Source organism: Dendroctonus ponderosae, unplaced genomic scaffold, assembly GCF_020466585.1.
Source record: "Dendroctonus ponderosae isolate FM_Combo_2020 unplaced genomic scaffold, Dpon_F_20191213v2 Dpon_F_20191213_1, whole genome shotgun sequence".
Classification (NCBI taxonomy): Eukaryota; Metazoa; Arthropoda; class Insecta; order Coleoptera; family Curculionidae; genus Dendroctonus; species Dendroctonus ponderosae.
Genome location: NW_026017110.1, coordinates 58,704,892 through 58,720,540, shown reverse-complemented (window position 1 = coordinate 58,720,540; position 15,649 = coordinate 58,704,892). Strand labels below are relative to the sequence as shown.

General features: G+C 36.5%; 3 protein-coding genes across 4 annotated transcripts; 2 read left to right on the top strand and 1 right to left on the bottom strand.

Moving 5' to 3' along the window:
* Window positions 1-1,295: 1,295 nt before the first annotated feature.
* On the top strand, window positions 1,296-8,436 carry LOC109532905 (cullin-associated NEDD8-dissociated protein 1). 2 transcript variants are annotated; one of them, XM_048663457.1, is made up of 16 exons: window positions 1,296-1,364; window positions 2,765-2,934; window positions 3,024-3,237; window positions 4,052-4,344; window positions 4,405-4,567; window positions 4,621-4,876; window positions 4,935-5,142; window positions 5,194-5,503; window positions 5,566-6,145; window positions 6,198-6,504; window positions 6,561-6,759; window positions 6,815-7,072; window positions 7,130-7,318; window positions 7,382-7,625; window positions 7,683-7,829; window positions 7,927-8,436. In XM_048663457.1, the coding sequence occupies exons 1-16, from the start codon at window positions 1,311-1,313 to the stop codon at window positions 8,052-8,054; spliced, it is 3,720 nt and encodes a 1,239-aa protein (XP_048519414.1). In that variant the 5' UTR covers window positions 1,296-1,310; the 3' UTR covers window positions 8,055-8,436. The 2 variants fall into 2 exon arrangements, with proteins under 2 accessions (XP_048519414.1, XP_019753602.1); XM_019898043.2 differs by lacking the exon at window positions 1,296-1,364 and adding an exon at window positions 2,031-2,445.
* Window positions 8,437-8,496: 60 nt separating this feature from the next.
* On the top strand, window positions 8,497-9,725 carry LOC109532907 (F-box protein At5g06550). The gene is made up of 4 exons (XM_019898045.2): window positions 8,497-8,811; window positions 8,861-9,364; window positions 9,440-9,569; window positions 9,633-9,725. Exons 1-4 carry the CDS (start codon window positions 8,611-8,613, stop codon window positions 9,716-9,718), a joined length of 921 nt encoding a protein of 306 aa, XP_019753604.1. The 5' UTR covers window positions 8,497-8,610; the 3' UTR covers window positions 9,719-9,725.
* LOC109532906 lies at window positions 9,720-11,934 on the bottom strand. Its single transcript, XM_019898044.2, has 3 exons — window positions 11,777-11,934; window positions 10,733-11,719; window positions 9,720-10,676 (listed from the first exon to the last, which is right to left on the bottom strand). The coding sequence occupies exons 2-3, from the start codon at window positions 11,715-11,717 to the stop codon at window positions 10,528-10,530; spliced, it is 1,134 nt and encodes a 377-aa protein (XP_019753603.1). The 5' UTR covers window positions 11,718-11,719; window positions 11,777-11,934; the 3' UTR covers window positions 9,720-10,527.
* Between the last annotated feature and the right edge of the window lie 3,715 nt (window positions 11,935-15,649).

The following is a 15,649-nucleotide window of genomic DNA, read 5'->3' as shown; positions in this document are numbered from 1 at the left end:
TAAGAGACCCGAGTTACCAACTTTTCGCAACCCGGCGCGCCCCTTCTTCAATTTACAATCCAGTAGACTTGAATCCACTGCAATCGAAAATCTTTTTTACAAACACTTTTTGATTATAATTTTGATAGTTTCCTAGGTACTAAGATTTCAAATTTATTTGAATTCGTGTATTGTTTTTGATTTGCCAGTCAATTGTACATTTTTCTGGTGAATGTTTGAAGTGTAAATTCATTTTGAATCAGGTATTCACATTTGAATCGAGAAACTTTACGTAACTTTTATTAGAAATTCCAGAGAAGCCAATGTATACTTCGCAGGATAGTTTCTCGAACGGCCGAAGCTTCGAACGAAATAAGTTGATATGAAAATTAAACTTACATTAACAATCAACCTTTGGTGATTATAACTGCATTTGAGTGTATTCAATCAGTATGAATTTTGGAATCATTTAGGCAATGTTACTTGTAATTTGATACACTCTTAATACGCGATAAGGAGGTCGAAATGGGACTTCGAGAATGAGTTTTAATCAGTGGTAGTAAGTCCTAAATTGAGAATGTGAGGAGGCTTAATTAACTTTTTTAAATACAACAGTGATCATGTTTCTACACAGTGGATGATAGTTTAAATGATGCATTACACAGTAAAGGGCTTCAAAAGTAACTATTTTCAATTACAGTAACTAAACGAGAATAAACAAAATAGTGTTTAATTAAGCATTTAGACACTAAACTCAAGTAAACAATTGCTTTTACCTTTGGGGGCTGCTGTCTGTGATTGTCGGCCTGTCAAAGAAGTCAGGAACCACTGTTATGCACAGTTTTTATATTTACACTAGTTGCTAAACAGATCTGAGTTAATATAAGCAGCACATTTGCCTTAAATTGGCCCACAAATTCGTGGAAATTACTCCAGAGTGAAACTTGGTCGTTTTACGCAGACAAACTCAAATACTACCGCGCACTGATAGTAACATCAGAGCAGCCAACATAAATTTAATACCTGCCTTGAGAGATTTGGGATCTGCATGGGCCATAGAGGAATATTAAATTAATAATAAATAATGAATAATTTAGAAGAATAGAATAGAAATTGTAAATTGTTCGAATTTTTTTTCTGGATTGTCCAGATTTAAATTAATAATAAACGTTATAAAAAATGACCAAAATCTAGGAACTTTTAAGTTGATTTTGTAAGACGGGCAACCACTGAAGAAAATCCCTGTTTCTGAATTGAGTAGTCTGCTAGGAAAGAGCAGGAAGAAGGGGTTTTCATTTTAATTATTTTATTTACTTATTTAACTCAAAACAATGAACAATCTAGAGAGAATTTTAAAGGCTCTTTCGATTGATAGCTTTACACTGGTAAGTATTCAATACGACCTCACAGCAGCGCATATTAGACCTTGTTTTTGCAAAACGAATTTATCCCTTGGAAAGTTTCAAATTGCAACTCTTTGAGGCGTAGTAACATTGAACATACAGCCAGATGAGTGAGTGATAGTTTAGCGATTTACAACTGTTTTGTTGTCGATAGAATATAAGGCAATTTGAGTAACTCGCACAGTGAAATTAGTACTGAGTGATACTGCATTTTTAATTAATACATTCAGCGGGACGATCAGAATGTCCGCAGGTTCGAGTAATGGTTTGAGCGAGGAAGGCGACGCTGATGTAGACCCCTTTTCTTGGGCCACGCGGTTTCTAAGTATTCACGGCACTAATGTGTTCAGGAGGACTTACATGTCATTTGATACTGTTATGCAGCTTATGAGTACAGAATCTTTTAATTTGAAACGAAAATTTTCAAACAAACCGTCTGCACAGATGTATCTTAGGTTGCGTAAAGCGAATGCGTGGTGCATAAATAATGAACAGGCATAATTTTTATGATTCCATTTTTGAGTTAGGTTATCTTGGGCAGTTACTCGAATTAATTTCTGATAAAATATTGAAGTGAAACTACTTCGGGCTTATTATCTGTTATTATTTTATTCGTTTCCAATTTTAAATTTATCCTGTACGGAATCTTCATGAAATGTTACTGCGCAGGAGCCATATTCTCCACTTGATCCATTATTCTCGATAATCCCAGTGGTAAACGTCAAATTTGTTATTGTGATACGCTGATTTTAGATTTTCCATTTGCCGAGAATCGGAAATAATCTTTTATATATAACAGTTTGCTTATTTTTCCCGTTCGTTTGGTTTGCACTGTTCTCTGAACATAATTTTGGCGATCCGTTAATGTGCTGCAATCGAGATACGTGATGCTGTACTATGAAAATTGATCTGGAAAGCAGCTAACCTAGAATTGATGTATATTTTACAATTTTTCATTTTTTACTTATAGTACAAGTTCTGTGATTTGTTTGTTGATATTGAAATACGGTAAATTTCAACCATGGCTAGTGTATCTTATCAAATAGCCAACCTCTTAGAAAAGGTAAGTGAATTAAAAAACCAACATTTCGTACGAGCTTAATAGTGCCATTCTCCCATAGTAACCCTAAAACGTAATAAAAACAAACAAACTGACTCAAAGCCTCATTTGCATCCCCCATTTGAAGTTTCATCAGTACGTTTTTCATGATTTACATAAACACTTCAAAATCTGCCAATTATTCGTATTTTTCTAAACACCAACGAAATTCACTGCATAAGCTAAATGTTTAGACTTTTAGGACTTACAGCTGATATTTTAAACCAAGACAAATTTTCAAGCGAAACCAACTAAGTTTCCACTCATGTTATTGTTTTTACAGATGCAATCATCTGACAAGGATTTTCGATTTATGGCCACCAACGATCTTATGACCGAACTGCAGAAGGATAGTATTAAGCTGGATGATGACTCTGAGCGGAAAGTTGTTAGAATGCTTCTAAAGTTACTCGAAGACAAGAATGGCGAAGTACAGAATTTAGCAGTTAAATGGTAAGAAAACCAAAAATCAGAAGTTCAATTTCGCCAGCTCAATCTTCTCCCCACATATTCCTGATGTTCTTTCTTTTCTTCAATTTCAGTTTGGGACCTCTAGTTAACAAAGTCAAAGAATACCAAGTAGATACTATTGTTGAAGCTCTTTGCATCAATATGGTTTGTGATAAGGAGCAGTTACGTGATATCTCCAGCATTGGGCTCAAAACCGTCATTGCTGAATTGCCCCAATCTATTGTCGGCATGTCTGGAGCTATTTGCAAGAGAATCACCGGCAGATTAACCACTGCAATTGAAAGGGTAAGTTTTCATGTCTCCTGTATATTTAGGGTGCTTGATAGGGCTTTCCGTTCTACGCAATTAATTACTGTATCAAGCATGTTCAAATAAACGTGCTGTCTGACCTGGATGCCGCTAAATATCTCAGAGCATTGGTATATAAACAGTTAATTAAGACTTTCTATCAACATGGCATCGAAAAATCGCGCTGTCTATATAAAGCCGGCCTTAAATTGCTGTGAAGCCGCGAAGGAATAAATTTTGCTCATTTCATGAGACTGGAAAAGGCTGGAGCTTCTTTCCCAACGTATAATGGTAAATTCGGCCAGGCATTGCAATGAAGCGAGCAACTGAAAGCGGCCATAGCCGCAAAACTTCAATGCAACACTGAAATTATTGCACTTCGATCGAAAAGGTCGACCTCACTCTTTCTGTTCTACTCAGCCCTGGTATAAAGTATATCAAAATCTTAGCGAGTATCCCGAAAGAAAGCCTCAACAATTTACGAAAGAGAATCCAATGAGGCTTCCTGACAGATCGAGAACTGTGTATAGCAAAACGGTTCATATACATGGTGTTCGATAAACATACCAACGAACTTTTAAGAGTAGGAGTGAATATTTGCCGAAAAACGCGGCTTTTTGTAAGACCGAATGCAACAAAATTTTTAATTTGATCAAATACTTTCCAAAGTGCCAATAAATTAACAGGCATTTTTTTTATAGAAAAATCCCGTATTATATTAACGTATTATAATATTAATTATAATCAACGCTCTACTTTGATGGAACTTTTTCCTTATTCGAAACTATGGTGCATTTATGAAACTTTCCAGCAAGAAGACGTTTCTGTTCAACTGGAAGCTTTGGATATTATCGCAGATTTGCTGCTGCGGTTTGGCCCTTTGCTCCAGACATTCCATCAGTCGATCTTAACAGCGTTATTGCCTCAGTTGGAATCTCAGCGCCAAGCAGTGCGAAAGCGTACTATTTGTGCGTTAAGCAACTTGGTACTTTCTTGCAATAACGAATTGTACAACAAACTGATTGACCACCTGTATGACGGTCTGCGCCTTAATAAAGCGAATTCCCAGACGCGTACTTACATCCAATGCGTTGCTGCAGTTTGGTAAGCTACGGGTTGGAAGTTGTCTTAAGCTTATTTTTACGCATACGAGTTTTATTTCAGTCGTCAGTCTGGCCATAAATTTGGAGAGCAAATCGATAAGTTTGTTCCAATTATTCTCCAGAGATCTGATGTTGATGACGAAGAGTTGAGAGAATATTGTCTACAGGCATTCGAAAGCTTTGTTAACAGATGCCCCAAAGAAATTACACCGAATATTCCCAAGGTGCTATTATCCAGTTTATTTTAAGGAGTTTTCAAACAAGCCGTTTTTTCTAGATAACCGAGTTATGCCTTAAATACATGACATACGATCCGAACTACAACTATGATGAAGATGACGGATTAGGAAGCACCAATGTGGAGGATGATGAAGATGATGAGGAAAACGATGAGTACAGTGATGACGATGACATGAGCTGGAAAGTCCGCAGGTCGGCTGCAAAGTCTTTAGAAGCAATCATCAGCACTCGTCACGAGTTACTGGCGGAATTTTACAAAGTTCTTTCGCCTGCTTTGATTTCTAGATTCAAAGGCAATTATCTAGCTCTGTTTAATAGTACTTTTTGTTCATTGTCTAGTTTGATTTCCAGAACGAGAAGAAAACGTGAAATCTGATATATTCCACGCTTACATGGCTTTATTGAAACAAACAAAAGCCACCGTTAATGTTAATCTAGATCCTAATGCTATGGTTATGGATGATGAAGAAGAAACGCCTGCATCACTGCTGCAAGTGCAAATTGCCCCACTTGTTAAAGGAATTCAAATACAAATGAAAGAGAAAAGCATGAAAACCCGGTATTTACATTGCATAAAAATGTATTACTAATTTAATTATTCGATTTTTAGACAAGACTGTTTTCAACTACTGAAAGAAGTGTGCACAGTCCTTCCCGGCGCCTTAGGTGCTCATATCGGTGAATTAATTCCAGGGATTTTATATTCTCTAGTGGAGAAAAATTCCAGCAGTAATATGAAAATTGATGCTCTGTCATTTATATATTGTCTCCTAACTACTCACCCTCCGACAGTATTTCACCCATTTATCAATATTCTATTACAGCCAGTAATCGTAGCTGTGGGAGACAATTTTTACAAAATTACTGCTGAAGCTCTTGGCGTTTTACAGGAATTGGTAAAAGTCATCAGACCGATGCAGGTAAATATACTAATATATAAAAGCTGTAATAACTTTTATGAATACATATTCTCCTCACCCAGGTTCATACAGGTTTTGATTTCACTCCATTTACGAAAGACATTTATGTTTGTACGCTTCTAAGGCTTAAAGCTTCTGACATTGATCAAGAAGTGAAAGAGAAAGCAATTTCAACTATGGGCCAAGTAATCTGCAATTTAGGAGACCAGTTGAAAGGAGAATTGCCGTATTGTCTGCCGCTGTTCTTGGACAGACTTAAGAACGAGATAACTCGTTTAACTACTGTGAAGGCATTGAAGAAAATAGCTGGTTCACCACTGGGAATTGATCTACCTATATTGCCAGAAGCCATGCCTATTTTAGGTCTTTTTCTAAGAAAAAACCAAAGAGCTCTTAAGTTAAGCACACTTCAACTAATTGATTGCTTGATTCAGAACTACCATAAGAAAATTAATGTTCAACTGCTGCAACCAATCGTTGCAGAGATTCCTCCGTTGCTTGATGAATCTGACTTACATATTGCTCAGTGGACTTTAATAATTTTAAAATCAATTGCCGTGCAACATCCGAAGGCTCTTCAAGATATTAATAGCGGCATAATGCCACAAGTACTGATTCTGGTAAAAAGTCCTCTTCTACAAGGTATGTTTTAGGGTCTTCCGTAACTTTGGCATTGCTCATTTTTAATTTACAGGCACTGCTCTTCAGTCGATGTTGGAATTCTTTAAATCGTTAGTCAAGTGCAATCTTCCTGGTTTGTCATACGACTATCTTTTGCGTTTGCTTCTTATGCCGATAAGCAATCTATCAACAAACCAGCAGGCCGTTCTACACAAACAAGCGTTTTATTCTTTAGCCAAATGTGTAGCAGCTATTACTGTTGTTTGCCAATCACAAGCTCTTCCAGTTATCCCTCAGTTTATTAATGAAATTCAATGTGCTACATCGGATTCACAACAAATATTTGCTCTTCTTGTCGTTGGAGAAATTGGAAGGGAGATGTAAGAATTGGGTTTGCCCGGCAAATATATTTCCTTTTGAATGATGTTTGTTTTAGCGATCTGACTTCAGTGCCCAACTTAAAACAAGTTATCTTAAGCGCATTTAGCGCAATGTCTGAAGAAGTCAAGTCAGCAGCGAGTTACGCATTAGGTAGCATCTGTATTGGAAATCTTCAACAATATTTGCCGTTTATTCTGAAAGAAAGTCAAGAGCAGCAGAAAAGACAGTATCTCTTGCTGCATTCGGTCAAGGAAGTGAGACAATCATCGATATTCCTCTAAGTTCTTGGAAATACATGAGAATTTTTAGGTGATTACCTGTCTGTCTCAAACCACCGAAGGAGTTCAGCAACTCCTTCCATTTGTGCCCGATATTTGGGCTCAACTTTATTGCCATTGTGAGTGCCAAGAAGAAGGTACCAGAAACGTCGTGGCCGAATGTTTGGGCAAATTAACTTTGATCGATCCATCGAATTTACTCCCGAAGTTGAAACGGTCCTTAAATTCCCCTTCGCCGTTGATGAGAACTACGGTTGTTACAGCCGTGAAATTCACTATCTCGGACCAGGTATTGAGAACTTGAAAGCAATTTGCGTAGTTTTTAAGCAACTAACATGCATTTCAGCCAACACCAATCGACCCACTTCTGCGACAATGCATTGGAGAGTTTTTGAATACATTGCAAGATCCAGATCTGAATGTTAGAAGAGTGGCATTAGTAGCTTTTAATTCTGCTGCACACAACAAGCCTTCGTTGATTCGAGATCTTTTGGAGTCTATTTTGCCGCAGCTATACAATGAGACCAATGTCAAGGTTTGTTGTATAAAAATATGACCATATGGACTAGCTACCATTTATATTTCTGTTTTGATTTAGAGAGATCTTATTCGCGAAGTGGAAATGGGGCCTTTCAAACACACTGTCGATGATGGTTTGGATATTAGAAAGGCTGCTTTTGAATGCATGTACACGCTGTTAGATTCATGCCTGGATAAAATTGATATTTTTGATTTTATAAATCACGTGGAATCCGGCCTGAAAGATCACTACGACATCAAGATGTTGACCTACTTGATGGTAGCTAGATTAGCTCAGATATGTCCAGGGTTTGTTCTTCAGAGTAAGTGGACAAAGACAGAAACGCAAAATTGATTAACTAGTCTTTCTTTCACCTTAGGATTAGATAGGTTAATTGAACCTCTTCGGGCCACGTTGACGTTAAAGGTGAAAGCAAACTCTGTGAAACAAGAGTACGAGAAACAAGACGAACTGAAAAGGTCTGCCATGCGAGCTGTCACTGCTTTACTGAGTATTCCTGATGCTGGTGAGTTTTAGTGATAGAGAATTTGTTGGTTTTAAAGTGTGAATGTTTAAACGTATAGCACGTTTTATATGAATATTCATTTCAATATTAATTTCAGATAAAAATCCTCATCTGAATGAGTTTGTGAATCAAATAAAAAATTCTTCGGACCTGCAACCGATCTTCGAATCGATCCAAAAAGATTCAACTACAACTCATGCTGATTTCCTAATGGATCAAAGTTGAATGCATATACTTGTTGAAGCTAGTTTAAATAATACTTCAGATTTTTTAAAAGTTTAGTTTGTAATTTGATGTCATATTTTCTAATTTATTTCTACTAAATATTATTCTTGGTTGTTCCTTTAAAAATACCAACGTAGTTATCGGCAATTTAAATTAGTTGTAAAAGTTACGGTGATAAGTTGGCTTGGCGATAGGTTCAGTTAGCATACTAATTCAGTTAAAGATACTACAGCATCGCCAGTAACTATCGCGTAAGTTTCTTATCAGCCTGTTTGATATTTAAATCTTGATTGTTGCTGTTAGTTACTTTAATCCGTTTGTAGCTGTAAATTTCTTTAATTGCTATTTTGTGTCAATTATATTAAAATCTTTTCTCAGAGCACTACATTGTCTGATTAATTTAACACTTCTCCATTCTATTTGCGGGGTTGATCAGGTGGAATAAGGGAACTTTTATTACGTTAACCAGTTCAATGGTTACAGCCAGCTGCTCGCACTGATAAATTAAATTGAATATCCGGAATCTGGAGCGGTGTAATGCCCGAATCAGTTCAATATGGAAAGCCCTAAAGAGCGGTTGAAGACCATTCTTTGCAAGTTTGAAAATTCAAATATTCCCGTTACGGACATTCACAAACTAACTGTGCTAAAAAAAATTCGCAAAACTGAGTTGCCTTTAAGATTGATCGTTTTTATCGCCGCTGCTTTTCTCGTTTGCGCGATGTTTCGACATATTCATCTACTCGACAAATCGGAGGTAAGCATATGATGCTTTTTGCTTTGGAGCAACCTAAAGTTTTCTTTAGTGCTATATAGAAATGCCTCATGAGACTTCTAAGTTATTTCGCGCTCCAGAATACTGCGAGATTTGTCAGGATTTTTCGAAAGTTGACAAAGTAGCCAACGTATCACCTGCACTCTTCCTGCAAAAATACTTCAAACAAACTCATCCGGTTGTGGTAACCGATGGTGCTGCGAATTGGCCTGCAAAAAAGTTGTTTACTTTTGATTTCTTCAAAGCGCTATTCAATTCAACGGAAGTAAACAGGAGCAAACATAAAACATGCCAGTTCTTCCCATATAAAACAGAGTTTGCCTCTCTACAGGAAGTTTTTAATATGAATGCCGACAGAGCGATGTTAAAACCTGGAGAAATGCCCTGGTATATTGGCTGGAATAATTGTAACGATGAGATTGGAAAATATTTAAAACAGTTCTACAGTAAGCCATATTTTCTGTCGAACATGACTGAAAATATTGATTTAAGTTGGATTTTTATGGGGGGCCCGGGACATGGAGCTCACATGCATGTAAGTATTTTTTTCGAACCCACAAGTTTGGAGCTTCTGAGTAGGTAGAGAGGTTTAGCATGTATTTATACTTAGGTAGATGATGTCCATTATCCGTCATGGCAAGCTCAGCTTAGTGGAAGAAAATTGTGGAAATTGGCACCTCCTCCGGAATGCTACTACGAATGCAAGGAAGTGGAAGTAGTAGTGGAACCAGGGGAAATAAGTCAGTTGATCTGAGTATTTTCGGTGTGAGTTAATTCTAAAACAAATGGTTTATAAATTACAGTTGCTCTGGATACAAATCGATGGTTCCACCAAACTGTTGTTCTTCCTGGAGAAATCAGCATCACCATAGGGTCAGAATTCGACTAGATTCCTCTTTAAATTTTATTAAAAAATGTTGGTATTTGAAATAAACAGCAAACATGTCACGATCAGTTTAGTGAAATTGATTTGAAATAATGAACAAACTTCCTATGTAATCACAATGGAAACATGGTGTTCCCTCTTGATTAATCTATTACATAAAACAATGGGTACAAAATTAATTTTCTTCAATTTGATGACAATTATAAACAATCTGAACGATACATTCGGAACTGTACAACCCATATGAGAAAATGCAATTTGTGATGGGGTGTAGGCAATTTCGAAGTTCATCATTTATATAATAAAAAGACTAGATATAAGTAGCTAATAAAAAACAAACAATATCGTTTGACCTGTAGATAGAGATTTGGACTATATATCTAGACTTCAATTTTTCCATCGATAGACTATCGCCAATCTCGGCACTGTTAACACTATGTATACATAGGGTTTCAGAGTTGAAATGATAAAAGCCTAGGGGCATATGAGCATAGGTGTGCTTCGTTTTAGAGGCACATATTTTTGTAAATTGACATTTAAATTAAATTCATGCGGTTGATTAACTGGTCCAGTTGGCGATTTAATAAACCGTAAAAATTGCATTCAAATCAACCAGAGAGTTCAACCTGTTAATAAAAAAGTTACTTTCTTCACAAACCGAGGACTTCGAAAATTAAGCTTACAAATCACTTGTATTTGTATCAGTTCAACCCTGATCTTGTACAATTAAGAGAAATAAAAAATTTGATATATTCAATTACACAATAAAGAAGACTGAAGAAGAAGCTTATCAATAATCAGCAATTTCTCAATTAGAATGGTTCAGTTGTGTCGACTACTAGCTCTATGCTGGGTAAATTCCACTTGTATTTATCTGAAAGCATTTGGTAAACTTCCGGAGAGGCTCGGTGAAGCGTTGTAAAGAATTCAATATCTTCGCCATTTAGATCATTTTTTTCGCCTGAAAACACCACAAATGAACTCATACTTTAACCTTTTTTCACTATAATAACTTACCTAAAATCAAGCTTATAATTGTAAATAAACTCGATGGAACGTGCTGCTGCAGCTCAGCAAGTATGTTTTTAATAGAGGGTTTAGCTTGTTGAGCAATTCGTTTCTGTTTAAGCATTCGTTTGATGGTGGCGATGTCTCGACTATGTTTTTTAATTTGCCGTAAATAGTTCTTTGTAACGGCACTCTTCGAATGTCCATGGTTATTTGAAATAGTATGTCCTTGCTTCGCTTTGTGCTTGACGTCCTCAGAAACAATTTTTTTCTCAGATGGTTCTTCATGACTGAAGAAGTCCCCATTCTCGGTTTCAGCCTCTCCTACTTCCGATTTTAAAAAATTGCTTTGGTGCGAATTTTCCTTTAATAGTGTTTTTGACGGGCCTGGCGGCGTGTTGATGTTGGCAATTTCTGTTTCTGCTCCCATTACATACCCTGCAGTACTGGTGGATGGTTTTGTAAATCTATTCGAGGTTGATTGCCTAATGAATCTACCTGTTGTATTTTTTACCGCACTGTTTGAATTGGTGGGAACCAGAACTCCGTTTTTAATAATGTATGACTCAATTTTCGGAGATATTGTAAACATATTTTCGGTGTCCAACACGAAGACTGTGCCATCATTGTTGGTAGGCACTACTTTCACATCACTGTACTGGTTAGAGTTAGAGGGTAAATAAACAGGAGCATCTCTGGAATTCGGAGATGCAGTGTCTCGGACATGATTTGAATTACCGTCCAATGTTGGGATTGCTCCATGCAATAACCGCTTTCTTTGGCTGTTGAGAAACCATTTTTCTTCAAAGTGCGATTCACAAATTACTTTGTTTCTTAATTGATCTTCTTCCAGGTCATAAAAGGCGGGCTTTTCGGAATTTTCGATCCAATTTACGCACCTAGATCTGTGCTTTACCGGGTACTGGAAGAAATTGATTTCTGCTGATTTCGTCGTGTTTGTGCAATTTTTGTAGGAACACCGACAGCCCCCCATTGCTAATAAATACATTTAAGGTTAGAAAGTGTACTAAACAACTCCTAACCCTGACTTACGTTTTAAATGCGAAGGCAACGCTCTAATTCGGCCCAACAAAGTATTGTTCAACAATTCTCTTTTGAAAATTACTATTAAGGGAATTCTATTATTGTTTGCATTTCAACATTATTTTCCCAGAAGACAGAATCTGTGGACAGAATGAAGCTTACTGACAATGCTCCGTATTCAACGTTGTCATATTTCACCTATATCTGTTATAAATTTCGATTTTTTAAATTTATACTGGTTCTTTGCTGCCAAAATATTTATTATCAAAATCATTATCTAAATGTGAAATCTAGCTTGCAATGGGCAGAGCCAGATCATTAAAGCAAGTCTTCCTAGCTAGGGAAACTGCTCGAGATTCACACAGATGTCGCATAAGCTCTCATTTGAATTTGATTTATATTTAACGGCTTTTTCATGTTACGTTTTTAAATCAGGTTTGAGCGTTTGCTTTGGAACAGAGAAGTTTTGTCTCTTGCTTTGGTGCATTTGTGCGTTTAGAATTAAAACGACTATATCCGCACAATATCACTAGCACTATATGCACTATGCACAATATGCACAGTATGGTTTTGAACCAGCGATTCGAAACGTAGGTACGTTGAAAACCGTTTAAAAAGAACGAAGTTGATTGAGGCCTTTGGGCGCAATTTTACAACTTTTTGGCCATGGTAACCCCTCAGTGAATTTTCAGTTGTGGGCGCGCAGTGATGCGGACATGACTTGATGCGCTAACTTCACTCATCGTTACGAACATTTTGCGCAGCATTTGAAAAAACTGTCACGAAACATCTTTTGCATGGCGTTTCTTGAATAAAAATTTCTCAGAAACTCAAAATACTCTTAAGCCACCCAAAGTTTTAAAATTAACTTGGAAATAACTAATAGCAAATCCAGCCTACGAGTAAGTGTTGATGAATATGAGACTAAAAGTTTTACATCTACACGGCAACCAGGGGCAAAGAAATGCTAAACATACCGAAAGCTGCGTAGTTCCACCTGGAAAGAATGAAGAAAATATGTTTAGTACAGCAGGAAATCTGTCCAAGTCCAAAGCCAAACTTATTTGAAATTTGCAAAGCACAGAGAGAGAAATACAAATAATCCACAAAACTTCAGTTGATTGTCGGAAAACTAAACGCAGTTCAAGCATAAAGATTTACATTTTTTTTCTGCAAGCTGGGGCCGCATCCTTTATTTTCTATCTTCAAGAAGTTCACCACACTTTTACAAATCACCGCACTTGCCATAAGGGCCACAATGATTCTAAATTCCGCATCTAAGCATGCGATTATCGATCGATTTTACCCACTGTCGGTAGCAAACTGAACATTAATTTTTTCGAGAAAAAGGCATGGAACTACAGAATAAACGTGATTATTTAATCATTTGCAGGTTCGCCCTTTCGATGATTCATGCTTTACTTGGCAGTTCGATTTCAGTTTGTTTATTGTTGACATTTTTGTAGAGAGTGTCTGTTCGCATTGCAATATTTCCAAAGGCAAATTTCACGTTAAAACTTAACAAAAGTCCGATTATATACCCGAATGAAATTCAGACAAATATATAGCTCTAAATTTAAAATTAAATTAGTGAAAGATCGGCGTTTGGCGTGTTTTTCGTTTAGTTATTGTTGACTTTCGTTAAGTTGGAACGTGAGATTTTCCTTTGGAAATATTGCCGTGCGAACAGATAAGTACTTGTTGTTAAAAATGTCAACAATACGCAAACTGAAATCGAACTACCAAGTAAAGAATGAATCATCGAAAAGGCGAACAATTAAATGATGATGTTTATTCTGTAGTTCGGTGTCTTTTTTTCTGGAAAAGATATATGAATTTTCAATTTGCTACCGACAGTGAACGGGAAATATAGAATCATCGTGATAGAAATGAAGGATGTGGCGCCAGCTTGCAGAAAAAAAAATATATAAATCTTTAAGCTTGAACTGAGTTTAGTTTTCCGACAATCAGCTGAATTTTTATGGATTCTTTATATGTATTTCTCTATTTTTGCTTTGCTGATTTCAAACAAGTTTGGCTTTGGACAGATTTCCTGCTGTACTAAACACATTTCCTTTTTTGTTCCAGGTGGCACTACGCAGCTTTCCGTAAGTTTAGCATTATTTTGACCCTGGTTGTCATGTACATGTAGAACTTTTAGTCCCATATTCATCAACTGACTCGTAGCGTAGAGTTTATATCCATTGAGCTATTATTTGGTAGTAAATTGTTAAACTTTGGGAATATTTTGGGCGGCTTTGTATGTTTAAATGCCGCTTCAGATGTGGAAATTTGGGGCCAATATTGAATACAAGGAACATCAGCTTGCTGGTAGTGTGGATTTAATTCGATGGTTAGTTAAATCATTGATTCCCCAAGTTTGAAAATTTCTTGGGGAGAATATTTTGGGCGACTTTGAATTTTTACATCAAGCTCATCTGAAGCTTGCTCTAAAGAACCGTTTTAGATATGCAAATATAGAATTTACTTTTATTTTTTCTTGTCAAAAAAGGTATGGAATTTTAGTTTTGCTTGTTTTTTTTCATGCGAAATCGACTGAAACATGACGGCCCCTTTTACGAATTTGCTCAAGTACCATTTGAGACACAGAGTTCGCTTTTTAACAAACACAGTTATAACAACGCGTGTGAGTAAATTCGGGTAGATTTTTCTCATAGAAAGTCACACGAAATTTGAATATGAGAGTCAATCTTTTAAGTTTCTGCTGGATTTAATTTGGAACTTCCAATTTTTTATTGAAGAGTCTGCAGTTGCGGAAAAGCGTTAATTTACAGACCTACATTTACGAACCGCGCAAAATTCAGGATGCAATTTCAATTAATTTTTGAAGGTTTGAAGACATTTTGATGTCATTTAGAGCGCATTGCTCTTTACTGAACGTACGACTCTGAACTTGTAGAATATTTTTGCATGCCTAAAAAGCTGTAAAATTGTGCCTAAACGCATACAACAACAGGTGTTAAAATTCCAGTTCCGGGAGTCGTTCTTCGCAAAGCTTCTGATTGAGGATAAAACAAGCATCTGTTTGAGGCTCATCACTCTTCTATAGACTGTGAACGTTTCAAGTTTCTTCTAAGAGTGCAATTGTGTGAAAACGTCAATTTTTCGGACAACTTTATCAAGTCGGTAAAAATCAGCAGTTGTTCCGATTTGATTGAAATTTTCATGGGTTTGAGACGCATCAGTCTTCGATAGACTGTGAAAGTTTCAAGTTTCTTCGAAACGTGCAATTGTGTGAAAACGTCAATTTTTCGGACAACTTTACCAAGTCGGTAAAAATCAGCAGTTGTTCCGATTTGATTGAAATTTTCATGGGTTTGAGACGCATCAGTCTTCGATAGACTGTGAAAGTTTCAAGTTTCTTCGAAACGTGCAATTGTGTGAAAACGTCAATTTTTCGGACAACTTTACCAAGTCGGTAAAAATCAGCAGTTGTTCAGATTTAATTAAAATTTTCATGGGTTTGAGACGCATCAGTCTTCGATAGACTGAAAGTTTCAAGTTTCTTCGAAAAGTGCAATTGTGTGAAAACGTCAATTTTTCGGACAACTTTACCAAGTCGGTAAAAATCAGCAGTTGTTCCGATTTGATGGAAATTTTCATGGGTTTGAGACGCATCAGTCTTCGATAGACTGTGAAAGTTTCAAGTTTCTTCAAAAAGTGCAATTGTGTGAAAACGTCAATTTTTCGGACAACTTTACCAAGTCGGTAAAAATCAGCACTTGTTCCGATTTGATTGAAATTTTCATTGGTTTGAGACTCATCAATCTTATATAGACTGTGAAAGTTTCAAGTTTCTTCTAAGAGTGCAATTGTGTGAAAACGTCAATTTTTCGGACAACTTTACCAAGTCGGTAAAAA

Excerpts from the sequence above, each read along its gene's own strand:
- LOC109532905 (XM_048663457.1), top strand. The coding sequence starts at position 1,311 with ATGAACAATCTAGAGAGAATTTTAAAGGCTCTTTCGATTGATAGCTTT. Across the intron at positions 3,238-4,051 it reads TAACCACTGCAATTGAAAGG|CAAGAAGACGTTTCTGTTCA; the intron begins GTAAGTTTTCAT and ends GAAACTTTCCAG. Across the intron at positions 6,146-6,197 it reads AAAAAGTCCTCTTCTACAAG|GCACTGCTCTTCAGTCGATG; the intron begins GTATGTTTTAGG and ends TTTAATTTACAG.
- LOC109532907 (XM_019898045.2), top strand. The coding sequence starts at position 8,611 with ATGGAAAGCCCTAAAGAGCGGTTGAAGACCATTCTTTGCAAGTTTGAA. Across the intron at positions 8,812-8,860 it reads ATCTACTCGACAAATCGGAG|TGCTATATAGAAATGCCTCA; the intron begins GTAAGCATATGA and ends AGTTTTCTTTAG. Across the intron at positions 9,365-9,439 it reads GACATGGAGCTCACATGCAT|GTAGATGATGTCCATTATCC; the intron begins GTAAGTATTTTT and ends ATTTATACTTAG.
- LOC109532906 (XM_019898044.2), bottom strand. The coding sequence starts at position 11,717 with ATGGGGGGCTGTCGGTGTTCCTACAAAAATTGCACAAACACGACGAAA. Across the intron at positions 10,677-10,732 it reads AATTATAAGCTTGATTTTAG|GCGAAAAAAATGATCTAAAT; the intron begins GTAAGTTATTAT and ends TGGTGTTTTCAG.